This window comes from Scardinius erythrophthalmus (genome assembly GCF_964197995.2).
Source record: "Scardinius erythrophthalmus genome assembly, chromosome: 9".
NCBI lineage: Eukaryota > Metazoa > Chordata > Actinopteri > Cypriniformes > Leuciscidae > Scardinius > Scardinius erythrophthalmus.
In genome coordinates this window covers 29,757,123-29,770,273 of record NC_138229.1, presented here as the reverse complement: position 1 = coordinate 29,770,273, position 13,151 = coordinate 29,757,123, and the positions used below count along the sequence as shown (strand labels likewise).

Below are 13,151 nucleotides of genomic sequence, written 5' to 3'. Positions count from 1 at the left end.
GTCTACCTTTCGCATCGTTTTATACAACGCCCTATGTGGTTCTCCCTGACGCATCCAGCTCTGCTCGAACTAGATGCAACGTATTAGGTGTGGTTGAGGCTACACCTGTATGCATTTCTCGATATCTTTGCTCCTGGGAGTTACTCTCATCCGGAGTTATGGATACTGTGGGCTCGGCCTCTGAGGGAGCCCAGCTCATAGATTTAGGTCTCTCGACTGAGGTCGTGGAGACCATACTCCAGTCTAGAGCTCCCTCCACAAGAAGACTGAATATGCATTGGAATGGAAACTGTTCTCTGCCTGGTGTGGAGAACGCCTTCTGAATCTTGCTATCTGCCCTATGGTACAGTACTTGATTTCTGCAATGAATGCTTCTTTGCTGGGTTATCTCTGAGGAGATATCCTTATTTCGTCTTCTCCGTGGTACATGAGGCTGAGGCCTGCACATACTTGGATTTGCACCTGGTATGGTGATAGTCTTTCTTCACACCCTTGCCGGGTTGTATTCCTAGGTCCCTCCTAAATTTGCGGGACATTTGTGCTGCAGGCCTTCTGTCCTCTACCTTAATACCCCAGATCAGGAAAAACTTAATCTGTTATGCCCCTTTCCGGGCTTTGGATGCTTATGTCCACAAAGCTGCCCTGGGTATATATATATCCTAAGTTAGGTTGCCCTGCATCTAAACAGATAGTAAGCAAGTGAGTAGTTGAGGCTATCTCACTTGCTTATTAAGCGGCCGAACAGCCTTCACCTTTGGCTGTCTCGGCCCATTCTACCAGGAGTATGGCTGCCTCTAAGGCTTTATTATCAGGAGTTTCACTCTATGTCATCTGTAATGCGGCAGGCTGGTCCTCACCGCATACATTTGTTAGATTTTATGACTTGGACCTAGGCTCCACTCCAGGGTCTAGGGTGCTTGTTTCCTAGTGTGCGCATGGTCTTCATACAGAACAGGCATTTGTCATATGGCGTCGTGGGTATAGGGTTCCCGCAGCGCTTGACACAGCACGAGTTCCCTTGAAAGGGAACGTCTCAGGTTACGTATGTAACCATGGTTCCCTGAGAGGGAACGAGACGCTGCGTCGCCTTGCCATACTCCCTGCATGCCTGTGATCGACTTGCTTCGGCTTTTCAGAAGCTGTTGCGGTCTGTTTCCAGGGGTGCTTTATAGTTTCCTGGTCGATGATATCACCCGCCTATGACGTCTCGTCTTTCCATTGGACTGATTACACATGTGCTTCACGACGCAATCACGCAGGGCGTTCCCGCAGCGCTTGATGCAGCGCTTGACGCAGCGTCTTGTTCCCTCTCACGGAACCATGGTTACATACGTAACCTGAGATGTTTCCCATTGCGTCTAGCGACGCAGTACTTGTTCCCGTTATCTCAGGGAACCAACGTTACATTAGTAACCAAGTACTTTTTATTTATTTGAAGGTATTTTTTATTTATGATGACAAAGCTGAATTTTTAGCATCATTACTCCAGTCTTCAGTGTCACATGATCCTTCAGAAATCATTCTAAAATGCTGATTTGCTGCGCAAGAAAAAAATTCAGATTATTATCAATGTTAAAAACATTTGCCCAAATGCTGCTTAATGTTTTTGTGGAAACCGTGATGTATTTTTAAGTATTCTTTGATGAAAAGAAAGTAAAAAAAAACAGCATTTATTTGAAATATTTATTTGAAATATTTTGTAACATTATAAAAATCTACTGTCACTTTACTGATCAATATATTGCATCCTTGCACAATAAAAGTATTAACTTCCTAAAAAAAAAAACCTATTTTACTGAACCCAAGCATTTGAATGGTAAATTGTGAAAGATTAGTTTTTTTTTGTCCATGCAATGCAACTCAGTTGGGCCCAAAACAACATTGATTGAATTAAACAAGTTTATTGTATGTTTATAGGCTTGGAATGACATATGGGTGAGAAAAAAATGGCACAATTTTAAAATGTTTTATATCGTTTGATTGATTTTTGAGCAGAACAACCTGAACACACACTGGCTAGGATCTGTATAATTAAACAGTGGGATGTTTAACATCTTTCAGTTTTTTTTTTATTTTTTATATACAAGCACATAAGGTGATCATTCTGACAGCGGAAGCTGCAATGCAAAACTATCTTCACAAAGCTAAAGTGCTTAGCTGCTACCCCTGCTGGTGTGGGCTGTTTTTTTTCAGCAGGAACAGTCTCTCACAAACACAGATGCACACAGTTACTGGCCCCAGCTGTCCCGGTCATCGCTCTCATCCGTGTTAGACTCATAACCGGATGCGATACCCGACTCTCTGAATCCAGCTGTGTCCAGTGCGCTGAGGAACTGGTTCTCTGGAGGAGAGCAACCTCCTGACTGATCTTCATCCTGACCCTGACCTGAGTCACGGTCCTGCTCCGGCTTCTTCTCCTGGTCTGAAGATTCTGTGAAGAAACGAAAGCCATCCAGCCGAACCAGGCTGTTTGAGAGAGGGAAGCCCCCTCGAGCGCTTGGGGGGGGATTCGGGTTGGGGTCACGCGATGCAGCTGGCATGTTGGCACGCAGGGCGATTTCCAGTAGACTGTCTTGGGATCCCACTTCATGGAGGAAATGGCATAATGGCATAGTCAGTAAGAGAATAACTCAGTCAGTAAGAGAATAAAGGTGTCATCACATTTACCTTCTTTGAAAATGACAGGTTGATTATATTCTGATGCAGATTTCTGATGCAGTATTCAACTTCTATTAAAGGATTCTTTCACTTTAATCAATGAAAATTTTATCGTAAAATATTTATACTACCTTTCAAAAAATTGAAAGGGAAAAGTCTCTTATCTGCATTTGATCAAAAATACAGTAAAAACAGTAATATTGTGAAATATTATTACAATTTAAAATAACTGTTTACTATTGCAATGTTTTTTAAATGTAATTTATTCCTGTGATGTCAAAGCTGGATTTTCAGCATCATTACTCCAGTCTTCAGTGTCACATGATCCTTCAGAAATCATTCTAATATGCAAACAGTTGTGCTGATCAATATTTCTGTGAAAACTGTGATACATTATTTTCAGGAACAGCATTTATTTGAAATAGAAATCCTTTGTAACATTATAAATAAACTTATGATGAATAAATGTATTAATTTCTTTCCAAATCTTAAAACAATCTCAAAAACAATCTTACTCACCACAAACTTTTGAACGATAGCATATAAAATAGTAAAATCTACCTACACAAAAAATATTTAGAATATAAAGGATTTGTAAAGATTTTTTACTACTAAAGCTGTACATACGTACGTACATACAAAAATATTAAAACGTTTTAAATGCTGTCAGCACATTCGTATTGTACGCTTAACATATATCCAAACATACACAAAATTGTAGGTGTAAATATTACAAACCACTGCCTACAGATAGTATTGAGGTCAAGCCCAGACTGGGACACATTTTTTGGTGCTTTTATAGACTTTCATTATATGGAAAAGAGCAGCATGAACATTTTTCTAAATTTCTACTTTTGTGATCAGTGGAAAGAAGAAAGTCAAAAAAAGAAGACTTGGAACAACGTGATCAGGAGTAAATGACAGGATTTTAATTTTAGGGTGAACTATTCTTTGAAACAGACTGAATTATCCTTTAGCCTGGCACACATCGTAAAGCTGTGTGCAGGCTGTATGACTATAAAGCTGCTTTGATTTGTATTGTATAAAGCGCTATATAAATAAAGGTGATTTGACTTGACATGAAAGAAGTAAAGAGATAGATCTCTTGAAGGCATATAACTCGAGACTCACAGGGAGAGTTTTTGTGTGGTTGAGTGCGAAGCTCCAGCTCTTGCACGTGTTTGACCAGAAGCGAGAGATGCTGCAGGAGTTCAGTGTTCTGTTGCAGGAGCTGCTGGACTCTCGCCTGAGCCTCCGTCCTGGCGCTGGTCTCCACCGACAGCTGCTGCTGCAGCAGAACCACCTACAGAACAACAATTAGATTGTTACACTTCTGTAAGAAGAATAGTGCTTACCTGTGCAAAACCTGCCACTAAGATAATAGGATATTCTGGGTGGTTGCCAAGGCACAATGTGTTTTGGGTGGTTACTTACTGGAACAGTTCACTTTAAAATGAAATTAATCATTCACTCAATCTCAAGTTGTTTCAAACCTGTATGAATTTCTTTCTTCTGCTGAACACAAAAGAAGATATTTTGAAGAATGTTGGTAACCAGACAGTTGATGGACCCCACTGACTTCCATAGTAGGTAAAGAAATACAATTGAAGTCAATGATGGGGTCCATCAATTGTTTGGTTGCCAACATTCTTCAAAATATCTTCTTTTGTGTTCAGCAGAAGAAAGAAATTCATACAATCTATCTATCTATCTATCTATCTATCTATCTATCTATCTATCTATCTATCTATCTATCTATCTATCTATCTATCTATCTATCTATCTATCTATCTATCTATCTATCTATCTATCTATCTGAGAAAGCGTTTAGACATGTGATGTGACCTGTGCGGAGGCGGCTTGACTCCTCTGCTCCTGCTGCTGTAACTGCCTCTGCAGGAGCTGCACCTGATGGCTCACAGTTAGAGGGCTGGAGAGAGGAGAATCCATCACCAGCACTGGTGCTTCACACACCTGCATGGAGAAAGTAGGAGATACATGCTGTTTATTACCTTTAAGCTGACATTTACTTTGCAAATGAGGGCCAATTAAGCTACTTAGTACCTAATAATCAACCATGTGCATGAACTACGATTGAACTACGATTGTATCACACATTGAGAATAGTTTAGTTTATTTTTAAGGTTAATAGGAGTGACCGTTTTCTTTCTATCAACCAATCATATTCAAGAACAATAAGATGTCATTACCATAGCCATGCCATCTTGAATTATGGAACATGTTATCCACTTACAATCTACTTATTACACTGACAACTCTTAGTGGAGTGGCCTGGTGTTTCTTATTTAAGATCACAATAGTTTATGGATGACCCTTCTGTGAGTTTGAAGGTAAAACCTTTCAATCACCTGCTTAGATATTGAACCACTAGCTAGTAAGTAAAGTACAGTAAGTAAAAATCGGCATGAAACTGAAGTTGTGATTGTCTTTTCTTCCCTATTGTGACATATATCCGAGTGTAACGGCTTCTCGAATGAAAATATGTAGGGCGGGACTTGATTCTGCCCATGGGTAATTGATTGGATGGTGTAAATTGATTTACACACAGAGACCGTTTTCAAAAACTTGCAACTTTGCAAACCCGTTTTCAAAAGTTAGCGTTTTCAGACACCCAAAACGCCCTTGACGTGTAAATGAACGGGCAAAACGCATAAAAAGTTGTACTTTTTAGTTGAAAAAGGTGTCGTGTAAACAGCCCCTTAGGCCCAGAGGAACATAAAAAATGAAAAACACTGGTCTCATATGTTCGCTCTTATGATTGCTGTAAATGAAATAAGATCAGCAGATTCACAGAACAGATTCCAGAACAGACAACTTCTGCTGTATCAAAGTCATTTTGCAAACCATTACAAGTACATGAAAGCTTTAACCTCTGTGAAAGCGCAGTTTCCTAAAAACTCCCCAGTGATCTAATACGTGTCAGCATGGACAGCTTTCATTTCTTATTCATTAGAGTAAAGCTAAAATTGTAGAAGTGTCTAAAATGTGTATCCTAAAATATATAATTCATAAATTAGCCCCATCATTGCTGGAAACAGTTGGCATGTTAATAAACAAGACTTATTGGAAAGAAACTACCATCAATGTCTAAAATTCAGTTTTAAGAGTCATTATAAGATTCCAAAGGATATTTGAGCTAAACTTCAGACAACTGTCTAGTAAATATCCATTTTAGCCCTAATTTTGATCATGGCCCAGTTTCTGCCCTAAAAACCATGTGGGATGAGCAAATTGTAGCATCTATAAATAACAGAAAACAGGGAAAACTTGAGCTATATTTAAAGAGATAACACCTCAGACAACTTCTTTCTTCTAATTTCTTCTAAAAAGTATGGCTTTATGTTGGTAAACATTTTATTGAGTCAATGTGAAAACGTGTAAAAGAAATTAAGAATTTGAACACATATTTGTTCTTGATATTCTGCTGGCTGTGGGAACTTGTTCAAACTGCATATCAACCTTATAGTCAGGCAGAGGACTTTACCTTGTCATCTTTTTCCAGGCCAGCATTGCCTGATTTCTCAGTGGTGCTGCCAGTAACCGGATTTTCATCTTTGCTTCTCTCCTCTTCTCCTTTTACAAGCCATGCTGCCAATTACAGAATAATCAATGGAAAGTATCTAGTTCACATAACAATATAGATTTTTTGATGGTTGTGATTTTAATGACTGATCTTAATTTGTCTTCTATGAAAATGGCAAAACAATAACACTTCAGATGAAATGTAAGTTAAGGTCAAGGTCTTCTCACCGTCAGCATTGTCTAGACTCTGTTTATGGCACACTTCAAACGCCTGACCCACGGTCCGCACTATCCTCATGGCTTGGCTCTGAGACAGACAGGAGATCTTTAAGCAACCAAGGTTTATTGAACATGTCAAACGTGCTTTTCCACATGCAGGTAAACATCTGTGGATTTTTGTTTGATATGGGACAAAAAAAGCTGTACTGGGAGAGACCGAAGAATTAATTAACATTTGAGAAAGAAAGAGGGATTTATAGAAGAGGATGACAGATATAAGGGAAAGAGAAGGAGTGAGTGAGAGAGGGAGAACATTACACCCATAAGTCAATTACACATTATAGCAGTGCCTTTCAAAGTGATGGATTAGTTAATTTTAGATAGACCCTGGTGCTCTGGACAAAAAACCCAAGCCAAAGAGACTCATATCAAGTAGCTTATGCCAAAATCAGTTTCTTTTTCTGGAGAAAACGGCTAACCTGTTGCTGTTAAAAAAAAACCCATGAGACAAATTTTTTGCAACAGAATTATTAAGAATAGTTATAAATGGTATTGTTTCAATTATATCAAAATTAATAAAAAAAATTGTGTATCTATCTATCTATCTATCTATCTATCTATCTATCTATCTATCTATCTATCTATCTATCTATCTATCTATCTATCTATCTATCTATCTATCTATCTATCTATCTATCTATCTATCTATCTATCTATCTATCTATCTATCTGCCTACCTTTGTCTACTGAACCCCTGCCTGTTTCGCTCTTACTTATTAAACTGCATATGGATCCTAACGACTCCACCTTGGCCTCCTCGCAACAATGCGATTGTTGGGCAGGGCTCAGCCCAGTAATTGCTGCTTGCAGCTTTATTTTCATTATCATTTGTCGGCCAGCAGCTAGACAGCATTGACAATTCTGCTTATTTGTCATTAAGATAATGAATTGCCACAAAGGCAATGTAACAGAAATGTAGATTAAGTCCAATGAAAACCAAATGTTTAAGTCTGCAGGGCACAAAAAAACATACGGACAATATGAACTAATGTAATATTTTCAGAGGCAAGACAGCACTGACCCAAACGGGCTAGTGACTGTTTCATCAGCCGACCCAAAACTCTCTCACATTAGTCCTGGACCAGACGGCCATCCTTATTGTTGATCCCTGTTACTTTAAATCATCTGATGAATAAGATGACAGCTAAATAATTGAAGTCCAGCATAATTTATTCACCCCTAAGATGTCCCATTTTGCCATTTTTATTCCTGGACGACAACCAATCAATATTATTAACATATTTGTGCCAAATGGAGTATTATCAAATGTCTAGAGGATTTCCTTCATTATAGTGAGGTTTACCTTTCTCTTGGATTTGAAGACATTGCAGTGGAACACGTTGCTTTTCTTGTCTCTGGCTATATAACTGAATATCTTCAGGTCCTGTGAGTCATGTGAGACGTAAAATATTCTGAAAAGAAAAAAATGACTAATGAGCTACAGCAATTGACCTTATAACTGTCTCATTGCCATGGCAACAACAAGGCCAACATGTTCTTCACTGACTTGGTTCCTTTAGCATTACAGGAGTACGCATGTGCTCAATACATTTTTGAAATAACAACAGATTTTGGAAATACAACAGAAAATGTTACATTAAATTTGTGTCAAGCTAAAACTAAAGAAATGGATCCATTTCAGAACGATGTTGGTATTGATGGGTACTGTATTGTTTAATACAATATAACTAAAGTGGACTGCCACTAGTCACTATTGATGTTACTGCTAAACAATCCGCTTATGCTCGCTGGAGACTGTTTGTTGCTATGGGGATTTTGAAGACATTCTGCTTTTTGTTGCAGCTCACGGAGCGAAATGATTTTGATGTGACGTGTGCGTGTACAATAGTAAAGGTCATCAAACCCCCATAGGCAGTGTCACTCCAGTCAAGTATAAAATTAGTAATCAACTCTCTATGGAAATAAAATGTGGAAAAATTACCTGAATATGGGGTCTTGGGCCAGTGTCACTTGGCTTTCATCCCAGCTATAATCATATTTCTAACACAAATATTGAGTACATTTTTAGTCAATAAATACAGTATATTCATAATTTATAATAATTAGTTGTATATAATTGTACAAAATACACAACATTAATTTATATTTATAAATTAAATAAATTAAATTATTAAAATTAATATTTTTAATGAAATTATGAGAAACGCTGAAAGAGCTCACCTTTTTCTTTTTCCGCAAAACTACCTTGACACCATCCACTGACACAATAAGATTGACTTTCTTCTTCTTTATGTTCTTAATTTTAAACTCATACTGAAAATGATACATAAAAATAATGAACTGAATTGAAAACTGATTGAATAAACATGAATCATGATATAAACTTTATCATGCTCACCACCTGTTCTGTTCGGGTCATTTTTGACCCAGTTGAGAATTAAAAACACTGTAAAAAATATATCTCTTTTTAAATTAGTTTTTTTTTTTATGCTTTTTTGACAAACAAAGAATTTATAATATTTAATTTATATTTCTGGAATGTCAAAATGTTTGTATACATTCTCATGTTATGTGTGGGTCACATCCTCATGATCTGTATACATGTATCTTCAATCTTTATCACCACTGATGAGATTTTGAAGAATTTAAGAATATTGTGAAAACATCTAGGTAAGCAAGCACTATCAGTTCACATACAAACATTCACATACAAAAATCAATAGGAGAGTGGTGTAACATTTCTGAAGATACAGTTAAGTCTATATGGGTCGTTTTTGACCCGAACATAAAAGGTCGTCATTTTTCTAACAGCCTACATATAGGTCATTAAACAGTGAGAGACATACAAAAAGACCAGATGAAACAAATAAATTCATCACTACTTAGCCTTTGAGTAAGACACATCACTTCATTTTACAGAATAACTGGTTCTGTAACAAGTAAACTTGAAGTAGCATTTTGATAAAGTCACAACATAATGTATAAATAAACAAACAAGTATGAAAATTGTGAATTATAACACATATATCTCAAATCAAATAGATTCTTCTAAGTGTCTAGGAAAGAAAAACTTGAGCAACCTGCAATGATAAGACAATATATCAAGAAAGATATCAACCTCTAATGAAGATACTTTTGAAGTATCTTTTTATGAAGACGCTTTTGCTTTTAAAAGACTTTGAAGTCTTTGGAGAACTGCATAAGTAATCAAAGACTAGGAAATCCACAGGAGTGGGATTAAAGGAGATGCACTAGGCATACTAAAATGTGTCTGGGTTAAAATAACTCTCTTTTATCCAAAGCTTTGATTAACGCTAACATGGACCAATAGCAAGGCGAGCTTATTTCTAAGGAGTCTGTATGTTCTGCTGCTCTTAGTTCTCCTTAAATACATGAAATAGAAAGCGATATCAGAAAAAGATTGAGAGCTATGAAATACTACTGACTCAATTGATTGATCAACAGGAAAAGCTCCCTGAAGAGAAATCTTGTGCAAACATGTCTAAACATTGCACAAACATATTCTCTTTGATGGAGCAATGTTGATTAAAGTAAACCATGTTGATGCTGCCAGCACACTGGTGCAATCTCATAGCCATAAACACAGCCACACTGAACTCAGCAGAGTAGACACGAACAAACAGGTCTTTACATTGGTTCCATATTAACAGAATAAACACCTTCCACCACAATAAAAGGGTTTCATTCATCAGTCCATAAAGTTTACCTTTTAAAACTAGTTCTTCAGAGAAAACTGTTTAATTATTAAAGAGATAGTTCACCCAAAAATGAAACTTCTGTCAATTACTCGCCCTCATGTCGTTCCAAACCAGTAAGATTTTCTTTCATCTTCAGAACACAAATGAAGACCTTTTTGATGAAATCTGACAGATTTCTGTCCCTCCATTGACAGCTACGCAACTACCTCTTTGATGCTTCAAAACGTTTATTAAAATCGTTTACTTTTTTTGAAGAGCCTTGATTGTTTTATATGATACAGATTTAATTAAGGCTAATTTACACATATAAACATTAATCAGCGAACATAAACAGAACCTCAACCAAACCTGCTTAACGCAGGAGAACAAACCTCATTGGTTCTTGTAGAAGCTCAAACGTGCTGCAAAACACACAAGAATGAACCTCATATAGTTCTTTGGAAGCTCAAATGTGCAGCGTAACACGAGAATGAACCTCATTGGTTCTTGCAGAAGCTCAAACGTGCTGCGTAACACGAGAATGAACCTCACTGGTTCTTGCAGAAGCTCAAACGTGCTGCGTAACACGAGAATGAACCTCACTGGTTCTTGCTGAAGCTCAAACGTGCTGCGTAACACGAGAATGAACCTCATTGGTTCTTGCTGAAGCTCAAATGTGCTGCGTAACAACAATAAACCTCATTGGTTCTTGCTGAAGCTCAAACGTGCTGCGTAACAACAATAAACCTCATTGGTTCTTGCTGAAGCTCAAATGTGCAGCGTAACACGAGAATGAACCTCATTGGTTCTTGCAGAAGCTCAAACGTGCTGCGTAACACGAGAATGAACCTCACTGGTTCTTGCTGAAGCTCAAACGTGCTGCGTAACACGAGAATGAACCTCATTGGTTCTTGCTGAAGCTCAAACGTGCTGCGTAACAACAATAAACCTCATTGGTTCTTGCTGAAGCTCAAACGTGCAGCATAACACGAGAATGAACCTCATTGGTTCTTGCTGAAGCTCAAACGTGCTGCATAACACGAGAATGAACCTCATTGGTTCTTGCAGAAGCTCAAACGTGCTGCATAAGGGGCCGCTCACATATCGCGTCTTTTGCGCGCGCAAGTTCGTTATTTCAAATGTAGCCGCGCGGTATGCGCGCTCAAAATGGAAGCGACGCGGTCGCGGTGCGACGCGCTCGTTTTTTCCAAGCGCGTCCGCGCCGCATCGAGATAAAAACATCTCAACTTTTCAGAATGCCGCAAGCGCACCGCAGGTCACGTGACAAGAACCAAAGCTTAGCAACGACAGACGCCTCCGGAGCGCAACCACCCGAGCGCTTTGGAAAAAAGGACAACGCGGCGCGCCTAGCGTTTTCGACGCGTTTTTGGGCGCGATATGTGAGCGGCCCCTAACACGAGAATGAACCTCATTGGCTCTTGCTGAAGCTCAAACGTTCTGCGTAACACGAGAATGAACCTCATTGGTTCTTGCTGAAACTCAAACGTGCTGCGTAACACGAGAATGAACCTCATTGGTTCTTGCTGAAACTCAAACGTTCTGCGTAACACGAGAATGAACCTCATTGGTTCTTGCTGAAGCTCAAATGTGCTGCGTAACACGAGAATGAACCTCATTGGTTCTTGCTGAAGCTCAAATGTGTAGCGTAACACACGAGAATGACCCTCATTGGTTCTTGCAGAAGCTCAAACGTGCTGCGTAACACACGAGAATGACCCTCATTGGTTCTTGCTGAAGCTCAAACGTGCTGCGTAACACACGAGAATGACCCTCATTGGTTCTTGCAGAAGCTCAAACGTGCTGCGTAACACACGAGAATGACCCTCATTGGTTCTTGCTGAAGCTCAAACGTGCTGCGTAACACACGAGAATGACCCTCATTGGTTCTTGCTGAAACTCAAATGTGCAGCGTAACACACGAGAATGACCCTCATTGGTTCTTGCAGAAGCTCAAACGTGCTGCGTAACACACGAGAATGACCCTCATTGGTTCTTGCTGAAACTCAAACGTGCTGCGTAACAACAATAAACCTCATTGGTTCTTGCTGAAGCACAATTATGCTGCGTAACACAAGAATGAATCTCATTTGGTTCTTGTAGAAGCTTAAACGTTCTGCGTAACACGTGAGAGGTGAACTATCCCTTTAAGTGCTTTGAAACCCTCTTCTTTGGAGCTTTGGAATGTTATAAAGACATGCTATAATGCAAAATGAAGAAGAAATATTTAAGGTTTGGCACTATTTCTAGGTCACAAATTTAAATACATTCGTGACATTAAGTTAATAGTTATTAAGATAATGAAAATGTATTACCAGTAATATCCCCATTCTTAAGCTTGTTAATCGGTCATTTGTGAACAAGATATGCTATTCACACATCATTCTTTCAAAACGGTCAACTGTCTGTATCTTTATGAAGATAATTGTCCTATCCTTCATCTGACAAATTCAGGAACCCTTACCCTAATTTGTCTCATAGCGGCCAGAATTTCAATCCTGCTTTTAGGTCGCACAATATCCAGGCTCCCAATGAACTGTGGCAGAAAATGTTAAAACAAGTAACATATGATAAACAGTACATTTTCTCAAAAAGTCAATGAATTGCATTCATGCCAGTGTAACAGGTGAAGTATGTACAGTTAGCCACATAATGGTAGACCCTTACATAACAGTGCCAATGTAACATTACACATTAATATAATATAGTTGTTACAATCCTTTAACATGATTATACATAGGCTATTAAGTATAATCAGAACTTGCATAAGTCATACTCATAATGCAATTGCATGGTAACAAGTACACTATAAATTGTGAGCCATTTAATAAACAAGTGCATTTTTGTTTCTTAATATTTACCTTCACCTCGAATGTGAGCCCATGCTGGAAATGTCCTTCAGCAGGAATCCTCTGATCCATTGAGTCGTCTACCAAATTATATTTACTTTTCTCCAGCATTATGTTATACAATAGAAAATATCGTTCGATGCCT

At 38.4% G+C, this 13,151-nt stretch overlaps 1 protein-coding gene across 1 annotated transcript; it reads right to left on the bottom strand.

The window, feature by feature from the left end:
* Positions 1–1,676: 1,676 nt before the first annotated feature.
* Positions 1,677–13,151, bottom strand: nos1apb (nitric oxide synthase 1 (neuronal) adaptor protein b). The gene is made up of 10 exons (XM_081374633.1): positions 13,019–13,151; positions 12,622–12,693; positions 8,662–8,754; positions 8,423–8,481; positions 7,784–7,892; positions 6,430–6,508; positions 6,164–6,267; positions 4,504–4,632; positions 3,790–3,961; positions 1,677–2,584 (listed from the first exon to the last, which is right to left on the bottom strand). The coding sequence occupies exons 1-10, from the start codon at positions 13,115–13,117 to the stop codon at positions 2,229–2,231; spliced, it is 1,272 nt and encodes a 423-aa protein (XP_081230759.1). The 5' UTR covers positions 13,118–13,151; the 3' UTR covers positions 1,677–2,228.

Bases quoted from the DNA above. Each gene is read 5' to 3' on its own strand.
- nos1apb (XM_081374633.1), bottom strand. From the start codon at position 13,117: ATGCTGGAGAAAAGTAAATATAATTTGGTAGACGACTCAATGGATCAG. The intron at 4,633-6,163 runs GTAAAGTCCTCT...TTCTCCATGCAG, and splicing joins GCCTGGAAAAAGATGACAAG to GTGTGTGAAGCACCAGTGCT. The intron at 2,585-3,789 runs GTGAGTCTCGAG...TCCTCCATGAAG, and splicing joins ACCACACAAAAACTCTCCCT to TGGGATCCCAAGACAGTCTA.